We start from the raw sequence: 26507 nt of genomic DNA on the forward strand, positions 1-26507 counted from the left end.
CACTCAAACCATGCAGCTGTTGTGATGGATTCCAGTCAAATTTGAAACAAAACCCAAATATTAAGACATAAGATCCTGGTAGAGTCATAATTATACACAGTACTAAGTGTGTTGATCTGGCCTTAATATGTGCTGAACCGGATAGTTCATGGACTGAACCATGCGCAGACTGTCAGGGATGCTCTGTGATTGGCTGGGTGGGAAGCGCTGGGAAAAAGTCTGTGACGTGGCTGAACAGCAGCGGTAGCAGCAGCACTGCACCATTCCAGCAGCAAACACAACTAATAACAAAGACCAAACGAGGTGATGGATCAGCTGATGCTGGTATGACAGGGCTGGAATGGTACAGCGAGGGACTGTGGGAAGGTGAATTTTCAAAGACAACCTGCACAGTTGTGTGTGTGTGTAATAATAAGAAGAAAATATTTATTTATTTAATAAAGGCACTGCATGCTAGTGTTTGCTTTGAAACACACACAACCCAAAAAAAAAAAAAAATAGTGTTCTGCATGTAGGGGGCAATATTCAGTGACACACAGTGGTTGTGTTTGGTGCAGTAGTTCCAGCTGTTGACATTACCTTCATCTTACTAAGCAGGGTCCTTAAAGCCCTTTTCAGATCGGGGGTCTTCTCCGATGGTGAGACTGCCTGCCACTGCAGAGGAGAGTTCAAACTCAGCACCCAGCCCACAGATAACATGCTGGGGTGGGAGAAGTGGGGATGGGGGCAGGCAGGGCAGAAGGGTGGCAGTACAGCTGGATGATGGTGAAGGGAGGCGAGGAATAGAATAATATGGAGCTGAACGCATCCAGATATATACAGGCCATGAGGATGATGAGCCACAGGGAAAATGGGAGGCGATTTAAGGGTTGGTGAGTGGACAGAGTATATTTGGAAGAGCCAATGTTTGATTCAGAGTTACTCTATTTGTATGAGGAGTTTCTCATGACCAATGCTTGCTGAGCGTATTTCTTAAACCAGTGGTTTAGACAGGAACTGTATTTCTGTTTGTCTGACTACAGCTGATGTTTAGATCTCAATTACCTTAAAAGGGAGATAACAGTCGTGTAACAGCTGACACAACAACTAGCATGTCCTCTATGCTGAGGCCACGGTCAGCTGACTTAGTTCACTATCAAGCACCACAGATCACAGGGAGCTAATCAGTGGGTCACAAAAGTGGGATGAGGTGAGAAGCCTGCACAGAGAGGCTGGGATGTTTGTGACTGATGGGACAGAGGAGGGAGCTTTTTCAGTGGTAACGTCACATCTAATTTCTACAGTCACATGACAAGGAAACAGTAATTTGGACTCATCATGTTCATACAAAGCTGATGTTGGGTTGACATCAGGTCTGTATTCATATCAGCAAATTTGACAGATTAGCATTCAAAACCTCCAATTACCTAATGTTTATAGTCAACCAGTCATGAAGCTGTATGTTCCACGTTTGCTGGATTTACTCACCTCTCTGTCAAACTGGGAAAGTGGAGCATCACCACAGTCCATGCCTCCGCCAGAGGACAGGGAGCTCTCTGAAGGAGAGGTCATGGTCTGACGCTTCGATCCATAACTGCCACCCGACAACTCTCTGCGCAGGGCGCTGCCATTCTGGGAGGACGACCCTAGAAAGAGAGTGGAAACCCATCGTGAGAGTCAGGTAACCAGGACTGAAAATGCTGAAGCAGATTTCTGTGCTGCCGCTGCTACTCACGAATGCCCAGTCCACTGCTGGCGCTCATGGAACGGCCTGGCTCAGCCCGGTTCTTGGTAATGGAGGGGATGCTGACTGATCCGCTGAAGCCTGCGCGGTTCTCCTGAACACGGACGTTCTGGTTTAAAGGTGCACAGAGCAAACACACACACACGCACACATACACACAGAGTGTGGGAGGGAGAGTGAGGGGGGTGCACAGGTATGGACACTACAAGCTCACACAAATAAACCCAAATATGGCCCCTGTGTAACCAGTAAGACATGTGCACATGCTGTCCATAAACACACACATTAGTTAGGTGAAGGAGGATAAGGGAGGTTTATAGGATAATATGACTGTGACAACATTTAGTGTTAATGAGTGTGTGTGTGTGTGTGTATACCATGGGCAAATCTTTGAGGATCTGGATCCCGTCTCCTGGTCCCATGTGAGCCACGTGATTGAAGTTGGTTGGGTTGGAGATCAGCTTGTTTCTCATCTCGGGATCTCGCAGCATCTCTCTGCAATCACAAATAAAAGAGCAGAGTTACAAAAAGATTTTGTGTAACAATGGAATTTAAGACACACATATTCAGTGCCCACAGAAATTACACACAGGCAGAGACCAACTGGAAAAAGAGAGTTAAAGTTTTGAGTACAAAGATGTGGGATGTGCTACCTCCTCTGCTGAAGCCGCTCTTCCTCAGGTACCCTGAAGGAGAAGCGTCTCTTGTTGTTCATGCTACGCACCATCTGCTTCCTGCTGTTGTCTGATGTCTCCGGGACGACAAGTTCGTCACCTTCTGAAAGATCACAACAAAGCCACAAGCATGTTCAAGTACTTAGGATTTGCTTTGGTGGCAAACTCTGATTGCTCTAACTTTGTCTTTTCACCTTTCAACCAGTAAACGTTCAGTATGTTTCTATAACCAGCGGATTTATACTTTATACTACTACTTTATACTATAAAAAGTAAAAAAAAAAAAAAAAAAAAAACAATTCCAAAATTCTACAACAATTGTCACGATCAGCTGTTGGTAAGAACAAAAGATTTAGACACTTTGACATTTTTTGTATTTTTTAGCTGCGAGATCCTTTAAGCCTCTTAATTCTTACCTGCCATCTTGTTTCTGAAGTAGATAAGTCGAACGGTCTCCAGCCCCAGCAGGTTCAGAGAGCCGTCAACATTCAGAGGTCGCACCTAAATGTGAATCAACAAATCATTGGTATTTTTGTGATTTTTAAACAATACCTTCTAAATAAAGGGTTAATCCAAAGAATTCAATCTAAGTTTAAAAAACTGGAGGGTAGGTAACCAAAAAAATCTGGGTTTCACTAAACTTTTGACAGGACAGTTAAAGGAATAACAGCTTGTGATTATGGGGCAAACAAATCGATTGATTTAATCCACCAGGTGGAGCCAGAGATCGTCTGGTGTGCTTCATATTGTTTTTCAGTCATATCACATTCACAGCAGACCATAGCCAACAGCACAGACCTTCTTAAGAGGAATGGTCTGAATCCACTCCATAGTGTTGACATCAAACACATCAATAGCGTTTTCACTGTACACTGACAGGTAGGGAGCATTGTAACCTGGAGAAAAGCAATCAAGACTTATAGTCAGTTTCTACTTTCACAAATGGAAATTGATTTCTGTTGTGCCATTGCGTCTGTAAACTCATTCTGTAACTTACAGGCGGCGTTGGGCACAGCTGGCCACATCAGCTCCTGTTGACGTGACCTGCGTCCCTGAGAGTCCACATACACTCCTATGGAACTGAAGCACAGCAGCAGCTCTTTGCTGGAAATCTCTACAGCGCAGAGTGCATCCAGGTTCTGCTGGGGGATGAAGGCCAGGGTGTGGTCCTCATGGTGTAGGAGGCTGACCATGGACATGTCACCTTGGAGACTGTAAAGGACATCAGAAACACAGAGCCCAATTCAATTAAAATTTCAGTTTCAACATCTGGTACGTTCTATTGTGAATGAAATACGGTTTGATGAGATTGCAAATCATTGCATTCTGCTTTTATGTACGTTTTACACATCCTCCCAACTTTTTTGGAATTGCGGTTTTAAATCTCCACTCCATCCCCATCAGCTGATAAACACTAACATACCTGCAACGGGTGAAGCCAGACTGGTAGCCCACATAAAGACGTTCGCTGAGCAGACCAATCCACTGAACAGGCCCCGGAGCCTGCAGCTCCCGCAGCTTACGGTGACGTGTTTTACTCTTATTCACCTGGAGGACACAGTGGAATTCGTTTTTTTACAGTCATAAATGGTTTTTGGTGTTAAGAAGAAGTAATAGTTAGAAGGGGGAAGGACCAACGATCTTATTGAGTTGCGTTTTCTGACCTCATAACATGTGATTTGCCTCTTCACAGCCACACAGAGGCAGGTGAGGGAGCCATTGCGGATGGGGCCGGAGACCAGGGTCTGGCAACCCTTCACGTCGGCTAGCTTATAGGACTCTGTCTCACGGCCGTCCAGGGCCTGTGTGGGGAAGAGACGGACATGGCGGTTTCTGCCAGAGATGACAGCCAGCAGCTGCTCCTGGGGGATCAGGTCGATGTGATGCACCTTCTTATTGTCCCCAACCCGGATTATTTCTGAGAATGGAGAAAGCGTGCAGACGTGATGGAGAAAAGAGTTTACATTACATTAGTAAATTAAGTTAGTAATGTAACGTAAATTAGAAGAGAGTACACTAGAATAGGAGTCTTTACTGTCATCATTGAGCACATTTACATGTTACGATGGGAATCGCTCCTGCAGACCTACGCATCCCAGCCTGAAGACCCACTCACTGAACCACCAGGCCACCTACACAGAACCATTTAAAGTAGCACCAGTGTAAAAATTGCTTTTAAGTAAATCTTACCATCTTTGGTGACATGGATGACAAACAGGCCTTCCTCATTGCCCAGGGCAACACGCTCATGATCTGGGGGCAAAGGAGATGGAGGGAGACTCCTATTTAAGTGCCAGTAATGGGCCAAAAAAGGAAATTGTGTGCAGAAAATCTTCTAATCTTTCTGTTTTCACAACATGTTGGAGAATGACTTGTATTTGAGTGGCTGTGTTTTTGCTACAGCATTTCTCTGCTGCCAATACACAAACAAGGAAGTATCTGAGTTATTAAGTGCATAGATCAGATGATGAGGACGTGACAAAAGGAGAGAGAGTAGGATCTTGATTAACTTCTTCCTATAACACCTTCTCTAATTCTAGTCTGTAAACCTGTCTGACAGAAGCGCTGAAATCCCACCTATGATGGCAGCAGACTGTGTCGTCTTGATGAGCGGCAGGGTGCTGTCATAAGCCTCTTTGGGGACATAGACAAAACGCTCCTTGAGCTTGTTTTTCTTGAGAATGCGGTGGAGCTCGTTCAATAGGCCGACCCACTTGTTTCTCTCCTGGTCGCTCTCGGCCAGAATCAAGATGGAGGGCTTGTGGCTGCTGGAGGGGGAGAGCTGGGAAGCAGTCACCTACAGGAGAGAAAAAGAGTGGGTCGAAGGTCATATTAAATGCTGAATGGGAATTTGGAATTTATGATTTTAAGATTTAAGATGTATTTTCTTAGGTTACACAAAATAGAGACAACTGACTCTGAATATACAGGGGATATCCTTGCGACTGGCGTGGATTACATCAGAAGCCAGGACAGAACTGACAGAAAACTCTTCATCCCTGGATGGCAGGAACAGAAATGAAGGTTAGATATACAAAGCAGATGGTTGAGAATTATTATTTTTTTATTATTGGATTATTTGACAACACAATAATAATTGATTAACTGGTTTAGTTGTTTTTTTCCGCTTCTAAAACAACTCAACAAATAAATCTCAAAGTTAACGAAGGATTTCTATGGTGCTAGTACCTCATGTCTATGACTTGGCTGACCACAACACTTGGTTGTGTGGTCTTTCCTTCTCCCAGTTCATACAGGAAGAGTTTAAAGTCACATACTACAGCCATCGCCCGCTGCCAACCCTTCTTCACCCCTGTTGGTTTGGGCACCTGTGACACGAACAAAGTTTGCGGTTAAAAAAACCCTACAAATAACCTGTCATAAGAAAAATGACTGAAAGTGCCATAAATGTAAAGATGCCAATTTATAACTGGTAAAACCTTTCGAAATAACAATTGTTTTTACATACATTATTCACAGGATATCGGTACCGAATGTCATGTAGCTAATCAAAATTTCAGATGAGGTCAAACGGCTCAAAATGTTTCAATCTCACTCACCCTGACGTGTCCTTCGTATGCAGTACCGATGCCCCTCTGAGGGTCAATACCCAGTGGGCCCTTGGTCTGGTCCTGGGGCACAGGACACACAGCTGGAGCCTTGTCCGCACATGTTACGTGGCAGGAGAAGTTACACACTGACAGACAGAGGAAGACAAATGACCCCTTTGACTGATCATGCATCAAATTTTTAATAGAAAAATGGAAAAAGAAAAACCTGCTAATTACGTTTTGTAGATACATGAGAAAATATGAACTGGAATCATTAAATCACAAACAGCAGGTCTAATTCGTTTCACGGTAATTTAAGTGGCTAAAAGCTGAAATTATTGCTAGCTAAACATATTTTACAAGTTTAGATCCCATTCAGTCTGTCCTTACCTTCACAGGTGCAACCTTGACGTATGAGCCCCACCATGAGGGATGTACACTGGTTACACTTTGTTGGTGTGTTGAATGACTTCACCACAAACTGATGTGCTTTGGGCTGTGGGGAGTGTGGAACAGGAATATGTGGGTTTTATACATACCATAAGGTTGACTGTGACAACTTTGTCCAAAAAGTGTGAGCCTATTGAAAAAATGTCCAACCTTAGGGGAGGAGCGTCCAATACTGCCATACCCTCCTGATCGAATGGTTGGGGTCTGGATTGTTCTAGATTTATCAATCAACTGTAAGAGAAAACACACACACACACACACACACACACACACACAAACACACACACGCACACACACACACACACACAGGGATTATGCACTAAGAAGTATCACTGTGTCTTGGCTGAGTTTATGAAATATGATTTTGTGGCATAAATCTTGGGCCCCGCAGACCAAAGCTTCCCAGAAGGAACAAGCTAGTAGCAGTTAATTAGGACATTGTTATTTACCTACGGGAGCATAATCATGGACAGTCTGAGAACACATCAAGATCACTTTATTTTGGAGTCTACTGCTGACATCGATGTTTGTCTTTGTCTATTGTTGTACTATTGGTACTTGCATTTCTCCCTAATTGAGTTGCTTGCAATTCACGAGGACTGACCTATTTGACAGTGTCACTACTGTCAGATTGTCCACATCGCTCTCATTGCGAACGGTCAACTGACTTGGTATGAGAAATATTTGAAACCGTATTTTCTTGTTTCTTGACATACCACACATATCTTTCTAAAGAGTCTCCTGTCAGTCTGGTCATTTCATTACTACGAAGGCAGAAGCTAAATATTAAAACAATGTTGACCAGGCTCTCTGACAAGTTCCTAATCAGCATGTTAAAAATTTTGGTTTCTTGCTTGGACTTGATTGTGTGTGTTTATATGGACGTAAGTAACCAGGTTACATTCAGCTTTCCCTGGAAAGCTGATTTCTTTAGTTTCATGTAAACGGGTAAGCTGGTTTCCGAAACAGGGTTAGGGCATTAAGGAAGCGTGGTTACCCCGGGGAAGATTTCTGTCGGGGAATGCAGATTCCTCTGCAATGTATACTCCCAACTAGATTTCTAATCGGCTTTCTCCAACATGTGCGTTAAAAGGCTGCAGACATAAACATGCAGCTGAGTGAACGAATGAAAGTAGAGACCATGATGGGTTAACAGGGCCTTATTTTTCAAGCCACAGAAGCTCCGGCAGAAAATTTAACACAAAGTGTCTCGTAGAAGTCAGAATAAGTCACTTTCTCCTATGGATTTTTTTTTTAATTTAAGCTGTTGTGGATAATTTATTCCTTTCTCTCCCCCTGTGATGTCACTCTGCTGCAACAGTGTTTTCTATCAATATGCAGTTAACATATGCGAGCCAGCCTTCCAAAAATGGTCAGAGGTGGAGGAGAAACCAGGTCACTCTCATTTGGTTACTCCAGTAAGTACATGTAAACACCATTCCCCGATTACCAGAGAAAGCTGACGTATCTGAGTACCCCGGGTACTTAAGTGCATGTAAACGTAGCCATTGTCTGACCTCTATGGGCTCCGTATCACTAGCCATCGAAGGTGAACGTGAGCGGGACTTCAGGTGGGCCTTGGGGTCGTCATCTCGAGATGGTGTGTTGGAAGGGGTGAAGTTATCCATCGAGTCCACCTGAACAGTGAGAGGCAGGGTGTAGAACAAAGGTACATGTAAGAAGAGGCAAAATGGGAAAAGGAGGATAAAATCAGGGAGATTGTGGTGTAAGAAACAAGTATAAGAATTATGTAAAATCAACAAGTAATAAAGCAGAGGCATCATAGTTGATTAGAGAAGGAAGGGAAGGAGAAAGACAAAGTGTTAGTTACTGTGAACACAACCTGGAACAATGTACAGTCTCCATGCTTAGGGAAAATGGCAAGCATCATAACACACAAATGGAAAAACAGAATAAAGAGATACTTTGGTCAAGATGTGTGTAATGTCCACTGGATTTTCCAAGCTACAGAGGAAAACTGACAACAATGTTATTGTGCCCTGCATATTATGACATGGGAACACATCACAGCCCAGTGACCATGCTAATTCAAGACACCGCAAGCATAAACCACGCATGGCCATTCATAAAACCAAACCGAGAAATAAAACTAAAAAGCAAAACACAGACGACAGTGTTACAAGGTAGCAAACAGACCAACCCCATATGATTCAAATACAAAAAAGTCCAACACATTGTCTTTAATACGTACATTTAAAAAAAACCCTGCCATGCAATCAAACAGCCACAACAAACATACACAGGAAATGCACACACACAATTAAAACACTGTGACGAATAAAAAAAACAGCATATTTAGAAAGACTTAATGACAGCAATCACAGAGCGCAGTCATGGTGCTTACACGTCTGCCTTTGCTAGCTGGGCCAACGGATGGTGAGCGCTTCAGTGGCAGCGGTAGAGGCAGAGAGTGGCAGAGACACAGAGATGAGTGCATATCAGAAAGGCTGTCTTATAGAGCTGCAAACACATATTTAAAAGAGCTGAGGGCAAAACATTATTATTGTAAATGTCTGTATTACACTGGACCAGTGGTTTCCAAACCTCTCCAGTGCTTCCTTATGGTGTAAGTGTGTCCTAAAACAACAGTCACGTGCCCTTATGAACATTGAAAGGGGTCCTTCTTATTTTAATCCTTGTTCATACTGGAGTCCTTGTATTTTGCAAAATCTATTCAAATGTGTATCAAAAGCTGAGTGAGGCTTTAGCACTCTGTGTTTACTAAGCCAAGCAGATCTCTTCTTTTAGAGATCTTTTTAGTCTTTGTAGTATAAAATGTTCTGTTTATCAACTAAAATAGCAGCAACTTAACAAGCAACAAAATATTCACTTATTGTGACAAATAGAAGGTTGAGGCCAGATAAACTTTTAATATGTTTTTGCACGGATGGAGAGGTGTGTATTTTGGCCCGCAACACCTACATCAGAAGCATCTTTTGCATTTACAGTGAGGAAAATTGGTTTCAGTGTTTATGCGGAAATCTCAAAACTGTTTGAAGACAGACTTTAAAAATCCCATCCTTTAAATTTTTGCTATTTAACACTAACAATTGTATAAAAGTGGATGTTGTTATAATATGTTGAAACACCCATTTATCCTCTTTTACCTTGAGTTTTCAATGTCTTATCAAATAGTTTAGTAGAATTGCAGCAGCTTTTTATTAAATTTAGTCAACTTAAATTTAGTCCTTAACCAAAATCACATTTTTTTTCTATTTTAGTTAAGATAGTTGAGTTCAGCTCTCTGTGTATACCATGGCAACTGCACGGTACTACGTAGCTAAAGTACCACTGGAAAACACAGCTTTACACAACTATATGCTGACTAAACTATATGTCCAGGAGGGATGAACTGAGGACAGAGGCTGAACAGGATGGTGATGGAACATAAATGCATGGTCATGAGGAGGGAGCAGCTTGGGAAAGTTGGTGTGAAGCACAGTAACTACTCAGGCTACGGAGGTGAAACTTTAAAACACAAATCTTTGAGGTTCTGTTTAAACCAAATCTTAGGAAGCTTTTAAAGGAGCATCATGCCACTAGCCAACAAAGACTAGCAAGCACCTCAATACAGGGGGAAGCACACTGCAAAATATGTCCACTATATCAAGTGTTTGTACTCAACATGTGCATATTAATGCATCAACTTTTCTTAAAGCGATAAAAGAAAAAAGTAGTAGGATAAGAAAATTGTTTAAAAACAGAGTTGCTATTGCCAAATTAACAGGACATTTTTGCAGTGGATCTATCTCGTCTCAGAGTTACCGATGTAGAGACACACAGTTACAGACACATGTACATCTAAAATGCTGTATGTATGTGTGTACACACACACACACACACACACACACACACACACACACACACACACACACACACACACACACACACACCATGTCTTCTTTCAGCTAGCACTTTATGTGTGTGTACACACACACACACACTGGCCCCCACCTGACCAGTATAAACTTACGTCTTCCCAAAACTCAATTAAAGAGGATGAGGATGAAGAATAAGAGTCCTGATGTACCATAGAGTAAAGCGAGGAAATAATCAAAAACATAAAATAATAATAAACATATGGAAAACTTAATGCAAACAAAATAAATAAAAGCATGAAGAAACAAGTGAGATGCAACTTAAATGACTCCCAATTATTGCGAATTTTCATTTCCACATTGGTCTTCAACATAGCACTTAAATGCTTTATTCCAAACAGACATTCAAGTATTCAGTTCTTAAATACTTACATCGAACTGATCAAGAGCTGATGTGGGGGCATTGAGAAAAGCCAAGAAGGAATTCTGGGAATCCTGGTGCTTGACACCTACAGACACAGAACAAATAACACAACTATAGTTAAGTGTGTGTCATATTAATACATCAAAAGACGACTTAAACTAAATGAGTCACAGGACTGTTTCATATGACCTTAGTAACAATACATGTTCATATACACAGCGCGTGACTTTATTTCTCAAATACGGTTGCAGACACAAAATCCTCTATTCTGAGTTCCTGGGTGTAGTACAACCCTCTCTAAGTGTGTTAATCTCCCAGGAAAACTCGGACAATGTGCTGCTCATTGCATTCATCAGTTGCCAAAGTGCACAAATAAATTGTACATTAAAAAACTACACTGTACATTTAAGATTTTTATTTCATTCTATATTTATAACACATTAAATGTTAACACTGATCTCCCTGAAAACAAGTATTGCCATATCTTTGTTGATATTAGTAATTAGTAAATGACAAGAAATGATCCAAGGATTGGTTCGTATATTTTCAAGAGTCAAGTCAGGAACCCTGAAAAAGTCTTAATTTATTGTAACCACTCCTCCTGTTTATACAAAGAACTCTTTAAAAGATATCTCCCAGGAACCTAAAGGGGCCATAATTCACAGTCATTGTACAGTCCTGTAGAAAAATGTATTGGGTTTATCTGAAGACAATAAAATCCATGACCATTCAAAATGAAACTTCCTGTTAAGTGAATATTGTCCAGAATAGCAGCATTTTTAGTTCAAAATTTACTTTTAACTGTCGCCTTCCACTGTAACACAACAGAAAACGTTGTTCAAAGAAACACAAGGTGACTTTCATACTAAAAAGAGTTTCTAAGCTTATATTTCTGATATGATATAAATATAACTAATAATTTAGAGAATGTGATGAAAATTGATATGACAGGTTCTCAAAGAGTGACGACGCATCACTCTGGTAGATTGTCTTGGCCTATAGTTAGACTTAGTTTACAATGTTGAGCCGTCTGGATTACAGAGTAAAGCTTCTGGTCTCACCAACACTCTACATACAATGATAGATACAGGGAGCAACTCACAAAATTAATTTATGTGTATTTACACTTTATATAACTAATATTTACCCCTACGTAGCCGCAGCTCTTCTGTTTCCTTTTTCAGTCTTTCAATCTCACCCAGGAGATCCTGGTTTTTACTTTCCACCTCCTGCAGTTTACTGGTGAATCAAGGGCAATAATAGATCAGATTAATCAGCAGAGTTCTAAATTTGTTTCGACAGAAAAATAATTTAAAAAATAAGCCTTAAAAGTATTCATACCATTCTGTAGAGATGTTGCTCGCCTTGACCTTGTTCAGTTCATCCTGAATGCTCTGCTTGGCTCTGATTTCAGCGTCCAGAGCAGACTGTAGCTCCAGACGAGCTGACATGTCCAGCTTGGCAAAGCGCCGCATTTTCCATGGCATGTCCTAGAAGAGAGAGGAGGATCAGTCAGGAACTGTAAACACACACCTCATGATAATTTCATAATCTATACAGTTCATAATCACAGAATACTTGCATGCTAACAATAAAAAGGCATGTTTTGCCAATCATTTAGTCATTATTTTCCAGAAAATTCTTGTTAATACTCAAAATTGAGCTTTGGTGCTGATCATCCTTAAGATGTTTCTACAGCTTGGTTGGACTCCACCTGTGGCATATCAGTTGATTGGACATGATTTGGAGAAGCACACACAGGTCCCAGATATGAGGTCCCACAGTTAACAGTGCATGTCAGAGCACAAACCAAGCCACGAAGTCTAAGGATTTGCTGTAGACCTCTGAGACACGATTGCATAGAAGCACAGATCTGCAGAAGGGTACATAAACATTTCTGCAGCACTGAAGGTCCCAATGAGCACAGTGGCCTCCATCATCTGTAAATGGAGGAAGTTTGGAACCACCAGGACTCTTCCTAGAGCGGGCCGGCCGGCCAAACTGAGATATGGAGAGAATAGGTGACCAAAAACCTGATTGTCAATCTGAAAGAGCTCAAGCGTTTCTCTGTGGAGAGAGGAGAACCTTCCAGAAAAGCAAGCGTCTCTGCAGAAATCCAATAATCAGGGCTTTATGGTAGAATGGCCAGACAGAAACCACTCTTCAGTAAAATGTACAAAACAGCCCACGTGAAGAGGAAGAAAGAAAATTCTCTGGTCTGATGAAACAGAGATTGAACTCTTTGGCCTGAATGCCAGGCGACATTGTCTGGAGGAAATCAGGCACCGCCCAATACCATCCCAGGAAGTGGGAGACTAATCAGGATTGAGGGAAAGATGAATGCAGCAATGTACAGAGACATCCTTGATTAAAAACCTGTTCCACGGCCCCCTGAACCTCAGACTGTGGCGATAGTTCATCTTTCAACAGAACAACAACCCTACGAACACAGCCAAGATAACAAATTAGTGGCTATGGGACAACTCTGTGAACGTCCTTGAGTGGTGCAGCCAGAGCCCAGACTTAACATCCGACTGAACATCTCTAGAGAGATCTGAAAATAACTGTTGACTGAAGCTCCCCATCCAACCCGATGGAGCTTGAGAGGTACTGCAAAGAAGAATCGGAGAAACTGCCCAAAAATCAGTGCGCCAAGCTTGTAGCATCACGCTCAAAAAGACTTAAGGCTCTAATTGGTGCTAAAGGTGCTTCAACAAAGCATCAACCAAAGATGGTGAAGACTCCTGTACATGTGATTTTTTTTTCCCTTTCATTTTTTATTTTTAATACATTTGCAAACCTTTCAAACAAACTTCTTTCACGCTATCATTATGGGGTATTGTTTGTAAAATTGAGGAAAATAATGAATTTAATCTATTTTGGAATAAGGTTGTAACATAACAAAATGTGGAAAAAGAATAATTTCTGGATGCACTGTACATCTACAGCTGCTGTCAGCAGTGTTTGTGTGTTTTACCGTGGCTCTCACTCCCAGACTGGTATTTCTCAGTCCCTCCAACTCCTCTGTCATCTTAGTGGCTAGTGCCTGCAGGTAACCTCGAGCATCTTTTTCATCACTTACCCTGTAGCAAACAGACAAATACAAACATTTACATAACTACAATTGCCATAACAATACGCAACCCAGAACTATACATTTTCAAGCAACGAAAAAGAAGCTTGTAACTTTTTTGTAAGTGTAATTACTTTCAGCAAACCTCCACACTTAAAATTACATATACAGTTACGCTGCCAATTTTATAGATTTATTATTTTAATGTAAACATATACTTTATGGAACCAGACATTACTGCATGTTTTTTACCTTATGTTTGTGAAAGAGAGAGTAACACAGACATACACACACATATTCAGTCTCTAGGCAGCTTTGGCCATCTCACCAATTCCTAACACTACAGCTGAACTCAAATTCAGTGACTTTTTACATGTGCTGTATTTCACATTCCAACCTTAAAAAAACAAATCTTATATAAAGGATAGCAGGTTTTACTGACCGAGCAATCCTATTTCTTACTTTGTTAATTGCAGTAGCAATCTATCTTCACTGGAGGGCAACATGAAACACTGAATTCTTCTAAACATACATTTCACACTACACTACTAGTCTCATGTCTGCAGTGTGTGTATACTGAATTACTGACTGTGTGACTATGTGTGGTATGTGAGCTATGTGAAGACTCTGGGCTTATCCAGCAGAGAAGGACCCAGCAGTTGGTGAGGTGTCAGCTGCAATGGGAAATGATCTGAGAGGAAGGGAGGTTTTCAAGTAGCTCTTGATAGCAGTATGTGAGAAATGCACCAGTCTGTGGAGAACCATAACACAGAAGACTGAAGTGCATGTGGGTGTTCGTTTTTTAAGTCAGCTTTTAGTTTGGGCTATAGAATCACAGGTAAAATATATTTATGTGTGTGTGTGCGTGTGTGTGTGTGTGTGTGTGTCTTACCACTGAATGATTTCTGTGATCTGGGCCTCCCAGTGAGCTACACTTTCTTTTTTGTCGGCCAGCTCCCTCATCTCGTCCTCCAGCTGCCGGTTGGAGCTGCTCACCTTCTCAAACATGCTTGTCAACTGAAAACACACAGATTTAAAAAAAAAACAACATATATATATACACTGTATATACATAAATTTTTTTCTTGAAATCTTTTTCTCTTCATTGAATAATCTTGAAAATGTTCTCCTGAATCTTTCTTATAATAGATGTTTGAAACTCTTGTTTCATATTGTCTTGAGGAAGCTGTCTGTAAAGTAATGAGCAAGCTAAGACAGTGATTTCATATTCATACAACTGCTTTTCCTGCCGCAAGGGACAACAAATGTTTTTGTGCCAACAGTCAAGGATATGACATAATGTTGTGTTAAAGATGCTAATGATAATAAATAAACAGAGTGAAATAAATATTGGCTTATTGAGCACATACAGTCCTATCTGGTCCTATCCTAAGACGCTTTCTACTGTAGTGGTTTAGCAGTAAAGAAAACACTCCACATATGGAAAACTATCCAGTGCCTTCAGAAACTATTTAAACCATTTTACTTTTTGCATATTTTTTGTGTTGTAAAAATCTCCACAAATTAATTAAAAAAAAAAAGAAGACAACAAAACAAAACCCTGAAATCTCTAATTTACCCAAGCATTTCATCTCTTAACTCAGTACACTGCAGAACATCCATTGGATGCAGTTACAGCAGAATCAGAGTCTTCTTGGGTAAACCTGAGCCATCAGAGCACTGAATCTTTAAATTATGTTGGTGTCCATTTAACATCTCTACCATAAAGACTCGATTGAAGTGGAGTAACTCTAGAAGAGTCCTGGTGGTTCCAGACTCCTTCTGTTTCACAATTACTGAGGCAGTGTCTCTGGGAACACTCAAAGCTTTATAAATGGGTTAATACTTTTGGTCTAATCTGTGCCTTACCACAAAATGTTTTTGTATAGGTCTACAGTGAGTTCCCTGGACATCATGACTTGTTTTTTTACAGTGGGAATTGTGGGTTGTTACATTATCAGGTGTTTCTATCTAAACTCCCATTTTAAATCAGTTCAATTAGTCACTGATGGACTCCAGTCAGGTTTTAGACCATTTCTATGACAAGGTGCAATGTGGCAGCACCTGGAACCAGAGATGTCTGTCCAAGTGTGGATTTGACCATCAGACATGAGGTTGTGTATCATAAACAACACAAGCCAATAGGGTGGAACATGTAGCAATTTGGGAACATGTATAATGCTAATCATCAAAGCAAGCCAAAAAGAAATCAGAGATTTTCAGATTTTTAAATTCAAATACAAAAACTGATAAAGACCAGCATCTGAAGTTTGATTTAATTTTAAGGTACCAAGTAAAATAGTTTAATTGGTGTATGTCTGGATAAACTACTGTTCACAGAGCTGGTCTTTCTACATTATCACGTCAAGATTCATTACTAATTTGATCCTGTCAACAGGATCAAATTAGTGCCCACTCACTCCCATTTACAAGAAACACACACACACAAAAGGGATTTCATTTTAAGATTGCTACTAAGGCCAGAGTTCAGAAATTCAGTTCTTCCTTTGAAAGATAAGACTAGTCTAACAAAAATATTTTCAGACACTCTAAATGCATTGGACAACCTTTTGCAAAGACCAGCATGCAGACAGATCTAATCTGTCATGACTGCTTTTTTAAATATAATTTTTCAGTATGTAAATAACAGAATCATGCATTGAAAAACTGGAGTGACATGCTATCATTCCAGTGGTACCCACATCCATTTTCTGTCCATTTCATCAAGATATTTTCTTTTTATCAGTTGCAGACTTTCAAAACAAGACTGACATTTGATTCCATATGTCAAAGTGCCTTCCCCTTCTAAGACATTATTTAAATTGGAAGCCTTTTTGAACTTCCAAGAGCCATTTCCAAAGTCAACAGAGAAAAAAACCAGAGTCATTCCATCTGACTGCGTAGGAGGCTACAGGGTGTTTTGTATGGAAGGATATTGAACAGTGATTTCTTTGGCATTGCTTGGAAAGAGGGGGTAGAAAGAAAGAAAGAAAGAATGTGATGAAAGCATGTGGGCCGTCCAAAAAAGGTTACCTAAGGTTAAGGAATTGTGTTTTTTCTATATGTGTATTGGAGACATACACAACTCATTAAAAAGCTGAGAAAGCAAGACAGAAAAACAATAACACAAAGAATTAAAAATACAAAGAGTGAAAGAGAGTTTTAGATTAGCGTGTGTGTTTGTAGAGAGAACAAATATCTTACTTTATCCAGTTCACTGGACAGCTTCTTATTTTCTTCAATAAGCAGAACTCTATCTCGCTCATACTTCTGTTTATACTCCGTCTCAAATTCTTCCCGTTCTCTTTGGCTGGAACACACAAACACAAATACACACAAACAGTTAAACTTGTGACACTACATATCCCTAGACTCAAACCTAGACTCATCAGTTGAGCTAAACATGAAACTAAGCAGATTTTGACTAGACTAAGACTTGATTAGACTAAGTGTGTCAAAAAATGTCCCATGTCTGATAGCAAACATTAGGAAATACTGTTGCGTGGTTAAAAACAAAACAACAAGTACGGATCTAATTTGAACAAGCTACACATCATTTTTGAAAGAAATCCTTCAATATTTCAACAAATACTTGGAAATCCCTCAAAAGGGCCTGGAGCTACATGAATAAGACGTCAACTCCATTTTAGTTTGAGAAAACTTCTAAAATCTGTGGAATAGCTACTTATTGACTAAGAGACAGCATATCACAGTTGCTACACATTGATACTAGGCAGAAGATCAAGCTATATTTAATGCAAGTGCAATTACCTCACAGAATCGTCACTGAAAAAAATAAGGAAGAAGAATGATATATTAATGGCTCAGACGTTTATTACACAGAATATTGGCAGCAATGCCATTAGAGAAAATTAAAAAAAAACTACAATGAAAACCCTGATAATATACCTCTCACGGCGAGTCTTGTCGAGCTTGTCTTTGAGCATTAGGATTTCCTTCTGCAGGGCAAGATGCTGGCTCTCAGCATCTCTCAGCTCTTTGCGGAGGGCCTTTAGCTCATTGCTATGCTGTGCCTCCCTACGAGCCAACTCCTCCTCATACAGGAGGGTTTTCTTCTCCAGGTCTCCCCGCAATCGCCCCACCTCCTGAGTCTGGTCCGCTGAGGCCAGGGTGACAGAGGGACCGGCCTGTTTTGACTGGGTTTGGGAATGTCAAGAAAAGTAGGATTTTTTTTTTTTAATTCAGATTAAATTCACATCTCTAAAAGAAATTTAGAGTTAAAGTTGTAAAAACAATTCAATGTTGGCGTATCTGTTGTAAGCAAATACATCACATAATAATTGCAGAGTCAGAGCAGAGAATGTAAATTACATGTTCTAAACAGGACACCCTAAGAACCACTGATTTGTGAGATGCCAGATAATGGCAACTACCTTTTATCTGTACATGTATAAGTTGCACCAAGACCAAAAAAGACCAAAATTTGAGGTTCAAGTGTTAGTGTTTGTAAGTTTACCTTAAGTCCTTCTAACTCCTCCTCTAGCTGCCGACTATACTGCTCATTCCGCTCTCGCAGTTTCCTCTCTTTCTGAGCCTCTGCTGCCTGCTCCTCTGCTTGTGCCTCCATCTGATGACAAACACAGTATGTAGTATTGTACACAGTTTTGTCTTTATCCACCAAATTAAACCAACGAACGTAATAAAGCTGTGTCTATAATCTTACAGGTATATAGAAACACAATCATCCATCATTAAAAGTTACCACAACATTGTTTCTAATCTACAACAGAAACATGAAATCTATAAACAAATTCTAAAAAGGGGATTCCGGGAAGGGGATACAATATATTCACAGCATTAATAGATTAAATGGTGTAACCACCAGAGAATAGAACAGGGCGTACGAACAACCACAGGGAGTCTACTCTACCTCCTTCTTGACCCTTTCTGCCTTTCGCACCTCAAGGCGGAGTGCCTCAACCTTCTGATTCTGGCTCTCCATCTCCTCCTCCTTATCACGCAATTGGCGCACCAGGCGCTGCTTTGCAGACCTAAATCCAAAGTTCAGTCACAACAGAGTATAAATGGTAAAGGTGTGTAGGAGACACCAAGCAGAAGAAAATGGTGTAATTGTCTTCGGTGGTATTACCTGAGGTCCGTGAGTCTCTCATTAAGCTCTGAAAACTCCTGCATAGCCAGTTTTCTCTGACTGTGTGCATCCTTTAGCTCTTTTGACTGAGACTTCAGCTTCTCATTGGTGTCCGCAATTTCCTGGAAACAGCCAGGACAGTGTTGTTGAAGATTATCCTTCTGACAGTGACATTCGCAGGTGAAATACACATTGGCTAGCTGCAAACACACACACACACACACACACACACACACACACACACACACACGCACAAAACCCCTACAATTGTTATTTTACCTTGTAAAGCTCATCCCTCTCATGTGTGATGCTCTTCATCTGTTTCTGCAGCGTTTTAATGTGTCTAGATGAGTCCTCCAGGTCTCTTCGAGCCAAAGTCACATCCTCCAGCTGCTTTTCAAGTTGCCCAGAGTCTGAGGCGCACACAAAGACACACACCAATCAAGCCAAAACAATAATGCTGGTGGCCCTAATATTTTTATAGAGGACGAGGGTCAGCATGGCTATTCTGAGCAGTCTGCAGCTACACAGCCCTATATGCAGCAAACTACTAATCTGTGTGCAGAGGTGGTAGAAGTACAACTCAATACTCAAGTAAAAGTGCAATATTGTCCTAAAGAAATTATCCACTACAAGTACAACTTCAAAAGTAGTAAAAATAAAAGTATTAAGAAGAAACTACAATAGTAAAAGTAGTAATTCGCTTAGATTACAATGTATTTAAAAAAATACTGGTTATGGTCGTAAAGACAAAACATGACAAAGGTCAGTGTTGGTCAATTTGGGGCTGATTTTAACCACTTCATGTGCCAACAGATGGTTGCCAATAATGATACACCAGTATTTATTAATTGACTTTCTTTAAAACAAACCCTATTTTTATAATAAAACCACCTATAAGTTTTAAGTTTAGATGAAACTGTGAAAATAGCCAGATTCTCATCCTAAAACTTGTTATATTATTCAGCTGAACCTAATATGAACAAAGTACTACTGACCAGCAATTTGCTTTTTGAGGATGTCGATCTCACTCTTCAGACTCCTGATCTCCACCTCTTTGTTAGAACTGAGGGGGCCCTCGGCTGTTGGATGTTGCAGTGCCTGCACTGTCTGAGTTGACTCTGAAACAGGTCAGAAAACAGAGAGAAAACCCCTTTGTGTTTTACCCATTATTTTCTTTAGAATACAATTAGATAGAATTGTTTTAAGTGTAACCACATTGACACTCTCATCAGTCTAACCTTGTAGTTTGCGACTCAGCTCTAGTTTCTCCTGCTCCAGTCGGCGGATCCTCCTCTCATAGGCCTCAGTAGCCAAGCTGTCTTCCAGGCTTCGCTGGACATCCATGTCCATTTGGTCCTGAACAGCCTTGCCCGGCTCCCCTGCCAGTTGTCGCAGACACCCCCGGTCTGATAGGGCACTTCAGGGGACGATGGTGAGAAAAGAGTAGGACAGTGAAGAAAAATGTTTAACCATGAGGCATGGTAACAATATCACTATCAGTGGAATTTTAATCACAGAGGAGAGAAAAAAAAAGAAAATTTATTGGCTTGAAATGCCCAACTGTGTTCAACATTGTAAAACATTTAAAATAAATGGGAGTGCGAAAATGTTAAGTCAAGGAAGAAGGTGTTAGAGAGAGGGTACAAAAGGAGTGACAGCGACAGTAAGGGAACATACATGATACAAAGAGGGAGACAAATTGGGGGAAAGGACTCCTCAGGGAAAAGATCCTATTATGAGAAAGCCATAAACATCCCCTTATTTGGCAGAGAAGCTAATTTAATAATCCTACGCCTTTTTAGATGTAGTCATATCATTGCTATGCAGTGAAAAGGCTTGTCTGGGAAATCTATTTATAATGACTAATTACAGAAAAAGACTGGGGCAGTGGATGCCTATTATATGTAGGGTCGGTGGCTCGTGGCCCAACTCCTTCTGGCCATATGTTGAAGCATCACTAGTCAGGACACTAAATACACGAACTGTCCAAACCACTAACCACAAGCCACTAAGGCGCAACCCAGGACACATCAGAGCACTGGTCCCAAGCCAGTTAATAATTGGGGAGAATTGCATCAGGAAGGGCATCTGGAGCAAAAACCTATGCAAAATTAACACACGAACAACACAATCTGTTGTAGCGACCCTAAGCTGAGGGGCTAAGCCGACAGAGGTATAGTATAAAGCCAGATGATGATATTGTATCATTTCTCCTTTTATCAATTTTCACAATCTTAGTTTAGCTAACTAAAAAAAGTTGGAAGAGAATAGTGCTTCCACTTCTTTTCACCTACATCACCAATTCCAAAAAAGTTGGGACAAAGTGTAAAACTTAAATAATAATGATATGCAAATCTCATCAACCCATATTGTTTGAACAACAGAACATAAACATCGTATTAGATGTAGAAACTGAGACTCATTTTAGCTTAGCTCATCTTGAATATGATGAAAGCAACACATCTCAAAAAAATTTAAACCCATTTTTTGGAGACCAATTGCCGGAGCTTTAGGAGAAGAATGTTGTCTCATTCTGGTCTAATGTACTTTAATGCAGGACTCTTCTCCTGTGAGGCCATGCTGTTGTGATGGATGCAGTATGTGGATTAGCATTGTCCTGGTAAAATATGCAAGGCCTTCCATGAAAGAGATGTTGTCTGGATGGGAGCATATGCTTACTCTAAAACCTCCATCTACTCTTCAGCACTGATGGTGCCTTTCCAAATGTGTAAGCTGCCCACAGCCTAGGCACTAATGCCCCCCCATATCATCAGAGATGTGGGCTTTTGAACTGTCTGTTGATAACAAGCAGGGTGGTCCCTCTCTTTAGTCTGCAGGAGACAAAGTCCATGGTTTTCCAAAAATAATTTAAAATTTCCCTTGGACCATTTTAAATTAGCTTTTTGGCCCAGAGAACATAGCAGCGTTTCTGGATTGTGTTAACATATGGCTTCTTCTTTACATGACACCGCTTTAACTTACGTTTGTGGATTTCACAGTGAACTGTGTTCACAGACAGTGTTTTCTGGAAGTGATTCCTGTCCAGTAGAGAATTAGACCTGTTTTTAATCACGTGCATCCAGTTTTGGCCTTCAGCACTGTCCCTTATGCACAGAGATTTATCCTGATTCTCTGACTCTTTTGATGATATTATATACTGTAGATAGTGGAATCTTTAAAGACTTTACAATTTACATTTTTTTTTTAATTGTTCCACAATTTTCAGATGCAGTTTGTCATAGATAGGTGAATCTCTGCCCATCTTTACATTCAAGAGGTTCTGCCTCTCTAAAATGCTCCTTGTTACTCCTTTTTGACTCCTAGTCCTTACTGACCTGTTTCCAATTAATCTAATTAGTTGTCAAATGCTCCTGTATTTGTTTTTGCAGCAATTACTTTTCCAGCCTTTTGTTGCCCCATTACAACATTTGTGATATGTATTGCTGCCATTAAATTCATAATAAGCTAATATTTTCCATATTATAAAATTGCTCCGTTTTAACATTTTATATGGTGTTTATGTTCTATTGTGAATAAAATAAGGGGTTGATTAGATTTGCAATTCATTGCATTCTGGTTTTATTTACGTTTTACACATCATCTGAACTTTTTTGGAATTGGGGTAGTTCTTGCATGATAATAATAATGAGTGTGAAGGAAGGTTATCCCCAATATTCTACCAATGTCTGCCTCCTTTAGTGGCACTTACCATTTACTTGTATAGGTGAAACCAACAAAGGGTAGGTGGTGGCCAGAGAAAGCAGTGTGAGAAGGAGGGGGCATTGTCTCCTGAAAAATTAGTTAAAATCAAAAAACGTGACAAAGATGTGAGATTAATACAGCTTATACAGGCAATTAAAGAAAGTGTTTTGAAACAAGACCCTTACTGAGTTCTTTAGACAGTCATCATCCACATCAAAGTTGGAGGTATCTGTAGGACTGCTGACCTCTGGGATGTAGGGTGCCTCACATATGCGGATGTTGTCCCAGTCAATACCTAAACACAAGTAAGGTAACACTTAGAAGACAAGATTCTTAATTAATTACTAAATAAGAATATAATCACAGATCCATGAACTCTAGGGTACTGAAGTACAAATTATTAAGGATATGCATTGCTGTTAGAAATATTTACCCCCTTCTGATTTTGTCTGTCTGTTTTTGTTTTTAACATAAAAAACACAGAATAACATTTCTTGGCTTGTCCTTTCAGGGGTCGCCACAGCAGAATGTGTTGGCATGAGTTTTTACGCCCGATCCCCGTCCTGCTGCAACCCTTTCATTTTATCCTGGCTTGGGCACCATCACACTACTGTCCCAGTGCTTGATTGTTGGTAAAGCGTTTTTTTTGTCTTTCATACCAGATGTAACCCTGTCCTGCAATGTCTGACACATCAGTCTATTACACTGCAATCTTTGGTGACTTCCTGGATGAGCAGTCACCAAGCTCCTGCAAAAATTTTGGAAGGGCGCCCACATCTCGGAAGGTATTCATATTATTCCAAGTTTTATTCATTTGGAGATGGTGTCTCTCACTGTGGATCTGTGGAGTTCCAGAGCCTTAGAAATAACTCTGAACCCTTTACAGGCTCATAAATCTTAATTTGAAAGTTTTTCTTTGGCTGTAGTAATGTGCAGAATATTTTTTTCTCATGGGCCTAGTTGGCATTAAAATTTTTGCTTCATTAAATACAACTGATCATTTAAAACTATTGTGTTTGCTCAGGTTGCCATTGTTTTAAGTTAGATTTAGTCTTTAAGATCTGAAACACTTTAATATGAGATTTGCACAGAAACAGAAGGGGGTTAAAATATTTTTCACAGTACTGTACATATGTAAATAGTATTAAAATACACCAAAACAGCTAAAAGAGAACAATTTACAAAATGTAAGTAGTTTGCTCACAAAGTTCCAAATATATGATTTACATGGCTGGTGTCATAACGTTGGAATAATGAATTTTATATGTTAAAAATAGATCATTGAAATCACTGATGTGAAGCCATCGTGATGTCTGTGGATAGACTTGGGCTATACCAGTGAAGAAGGGGTGCTGCTTGAAGTCCTCAATGCCATTCTGGCCTAGTCTGTGCTCTCGACTGCAAATGAGCCGGCGAACCAGATCTTTGGCTTCTTCTGACACATCGGTTATCTGTTGTGGAAACTGGAATCGCTCCTGTTCAAAATATGTGTGTGTGAACTCATCATCAAAGAAGTGAAATGCAATGTTACAATAGACTGTAGGCCTAAAGGTATAAACTAGTTTGTAACATGGATACTTGTATATCTTAGAACTAGCCAATATTTTTATATGTACACTGGGAAAAAAATTATTGATGATCACCTGCTGATTTTGTGAGTTTGCCCATTTACAAAGAAATGAAGGGTCTATAATTTTTTTTATCATAGCTTCATTCTAAAGTATAGACACACTATCAACCAAAAATCCTGAAAAACCACATGATACAAATGTTATAAATTGAGATACATTTCAGTGAGTAATATATGTATTTGATCCCCGAGCAAAACATGACTTAGTGCTTGGCAAGCATCGAGGTAAGCTGTTTCTTGTAGTTGGTTACCAGGTTTGCACACATCTCAGGAGACATTTTGGTCCACTCTTCTTTACAGATCTTCTCTAAATCCTTAAGGTTTCTTGGCTGTCGCTTGGCCACTCGAAGTTTCAGCTCCCTCCATAGATTTTCTATAGGATTAAGGTCTGGAGACTGACTAGGCCAATCCATGACCTTAATGTGTTTTTTCTTGGGCCACACCTTTGGTTCATTGATGGTTCATTTGAAGTTCATTGGCATTATTCAGATGGGCCTGTAGATGTGCCTTCTTGAGGAGTGGGACCGTGCGGGCATTGCAGGATTTCAATCAATGGCTGTGTATTGTGTTATCAAGGATTTGTTGGGCGACTGTGGGACCAACTGCCTTGGGATCATTCACAAGCTCCTCCCTTGTAGTTCTGGGCTGATCCCTTACGCTTCTCATGATCATCCCTACCCCATGAGGTGAAATCTTGCATACAGTTGCTGGTTAGTTTGTATTTCTTTTTTCGCTGCAACAGTCGTCTCCTTTTCACCAATCTTCTTGCTGGTCTTGTAGCCCATTACAGCCTCATGCAGGTCTACAATCTTGTCCCCGACTTCCTTTGACAGCTCTCTCAAAGGAACATTCGTATCAAGTCTTTTTTGGGGATTTGTGGTCGATATTCTGTCTCTATACCTTTGAATACACCTATAAATTATAGGTTCTTCATTTATTTAGACCGAGGCAAACTTACAAAATCAACAAGGGATCAATTAATTATTTTCCCTGAGGTAAGTAGATTAAAATCAACTTCAAATTAGGTTAGCTCACCTTGTGGTTCATGATCTTCCCATAGGTTTCCACTAGGGATTCTGCATAGAAAGGAGTCTCGCCGTACAGCATTTCATACATGCAGACTCCCAGGGACCACCAGTCGCACTCAGGCCCATACTTGCCTTTTCCATCCTCCATGGCCTGCAGGATTTCTGGTGAGATGTAGTCTGGAGTTCCCACTGCCACAGAGGACTGGACCTAGTAAAGAGTCAAACCAAACACCAAATCAGATCCCAAAAACATGACATATAACAAAGTCTCACTGTGTTGAAGTTCATCCTGCATGCTACAATTTGAATGATGATGAGTTGCAGGCTGAAGTCGTGTACAAATACAAGATGACTTAAATGTTATACCCCAATATATGAAGAATTCCCTTGTGAACAATGTTTTAGAGCTCTGTTTCCTATTTTGAAGCCGTTTAATTCTGAATTAAAAATAAAATCCAATTAAGATGTATTGATGTCATATAATATAATAATATAAAAATATGAGTATTCAGAAAACACTGCCATGATTAAGAGCCAAAACTTTTAGTGAGAAATAAAAGAGATGTTTCAGTTTGGATCCATCACATTCTTGCATTATATGTCTCTATTATTCAAGAAGTAGCTTTAATACAGATATAACGCCAATGAAATATGCGAACATTGTGACTTTAAACTACACATTTAAACAGATATTCTTAAGTGTGTCCAACAAGCACCATCACTGTATTAAGAGTTGAGTAACAAAGCTTGGCCCTTCTCTGATCATTAATCTCGTTCTGTCAGATCTTTTCTTTTAAATAAAACCTGAGGGGGAAGTTGGATAAGTGTCTGAATCATAAACTGCGAGCACAGCCAAGCAGCTGAACCACACACTCCTCCTCCGGGAAACCCCAGGGGGTTGACTAGAAGGTCAGTGAAGCTATGGAATGTTTGCTTTGGACTGGAGGAGGAGGCATCAGCAGCAGTGTGGTAAAACTTACCGTCCCGTCCTCCATGAGCTTGAGGCAGGAGCCAAAGTCAGCCAGGCGGATGTGGCCATTCATATCCAACAGAATGTTATCGGGTTTAATGTCCCTGAAAGAAGACAAGAGAAAACGAGGAGAAGGGTGAAGGGGTGAAAGTAGAAATATTAGGGTGTTAAACGAAGAAGATAAAAAACAATTTTTACACACAAAACAATACCTATAGGACGTCCAAAATTGATGGGACTACCCATTATTATCATCAGGTCATATTGCATAACCTGGAGAAATCTTCACTTGCTTGTTTAGGTAGTGTATAATAATTTCGGACAGGTCAT

The 26507-nt window shown here is 40.3% G+C and overlaps 1 protein-coding gene across 8 annotated transcripts in view; it reads right to left on the reverse strand.

The window, feature by feature from the left end:
• cdc42bpab (CDC42 binding protein kinase alpha (DMPK-like) b) overlaps positions 1-26507 on the reverse strand; it is a 75016-nt gene that overhangs the window by 4141 nt on the left and 44368 nt on the right. The window contains exons 6-43 of one of the 8 annotated variants that reach the window (XM_067482397.1): positions 26188-26281; positions 25215-25415; positions 23886-24024; positions 22735-22844; positions 22557-22636; positions 20086-20264; positions 19843-19965; positions 19124-19257; positions 18845-18966; positions 18626-18746; positions 18212-18322; positions 17644-17891; positions 17506-17520; positions 16939-17044; positions 14627-14751; positions 13639-13744; positions 12003-12151; positions 11809-11900; positions 10670-10746; positions 8764-8802; positions 7916-8035; positions 6549-6629; positions 6339-6444; positions 5958-6094; positions 5587-5726; positions 5315-5396; positions 4975-5194; positions 4588-4650; positions 4062-4315; positions 3821-3945; positions 3395-3609; positions 3196-3293; positions 2814-2898; positions 2377-2500; positions 2101-2218; positions 1715-1817; positions 1468-1625; positions 580-654 (exon numbers count right to left, since the gene is read on the reverse strand). In XM_067482397.1, coding sequence (XP_067338498.1) covers positions 580-654; positions 1468-1625; positions 1715-1817; positions 2101-2218; positions 2377-2500; positions 2814-2898; positions 3196-3293; positions 3395-3609; positions 3821-3945; positions 4062-4315; positions 4588-4650; positions 4975-5194; positions 5315-5396; positions 5587-5726; positions 5958-6094; positions 6339-6444; positions 6549-6629; positions 7916-8035; positions 8764-8802; positions 10670-10746; positions 11809-11900; positions 12003-12151; positions 13639-13744; positions 14627-14751; positions 16939-17044; positions 17506-17520; positions 17644-17891; positions 18212-18322; positions 18626-18746; positions 18845-18966; positions 19124-19257; positions 19843-19965; positions 20086-20264; positions 22557-22636; positions 22735-22844; positions 23886-24024; positions 25215-25415; positions 26188-26281 — 4675 coding nt within the window. Of the gene's footprint in view, positions 1-579; positions 655-1467; positions 1626-1714; positions 1833-2100; positions 2219-2376; positions 2501-2813; positions 2899-3195; positions 3294-3394; positions 3610-3820; positions 3946-4061; positions 4316-4587; positions 4651-4974; positions 5195-5314; positions 5397-5586; positions 5727-5957; positions 6095-6338; positions 6445-6548; positions 6630-7915; positions 8036-8763; positions 8803-10669; positions 10747-11808; positions 11901-12002; positions 12152-13638; positions 13745-14626; positions 14752-16938; positions 17045-17505; positions 17521-17643; positions 17892-18211; positions 18323-18625; positions 18747-18844; positions 18967-19123; positions 19258-19842; positions 19966-20085; positions 20265-22556; positions 22637-22734; positions 22845-23885; positions 24025-25214; positions 25416-26187; positions 26282-26507 lie in introns of all 8 variants that reach the window. The other 7 variants (XM_067482395.1, XM_067482398.1, XM_067482396.1 and 4 more) reach the window with 7 other exon arrangements.

This window comes from Channa argus, chromosome 17 (assembly GCF_033026475.1).
Source record: "Channa argus isolate prfri chromosome 17, Channa argus male v1.0, whole genome shotgun sequence".
Lineage (NCBI taxonomy): Eukaryota > Metazoa > Chordata > Actinopteri > Anabantiformes > Channidae > Channa > Channa argus.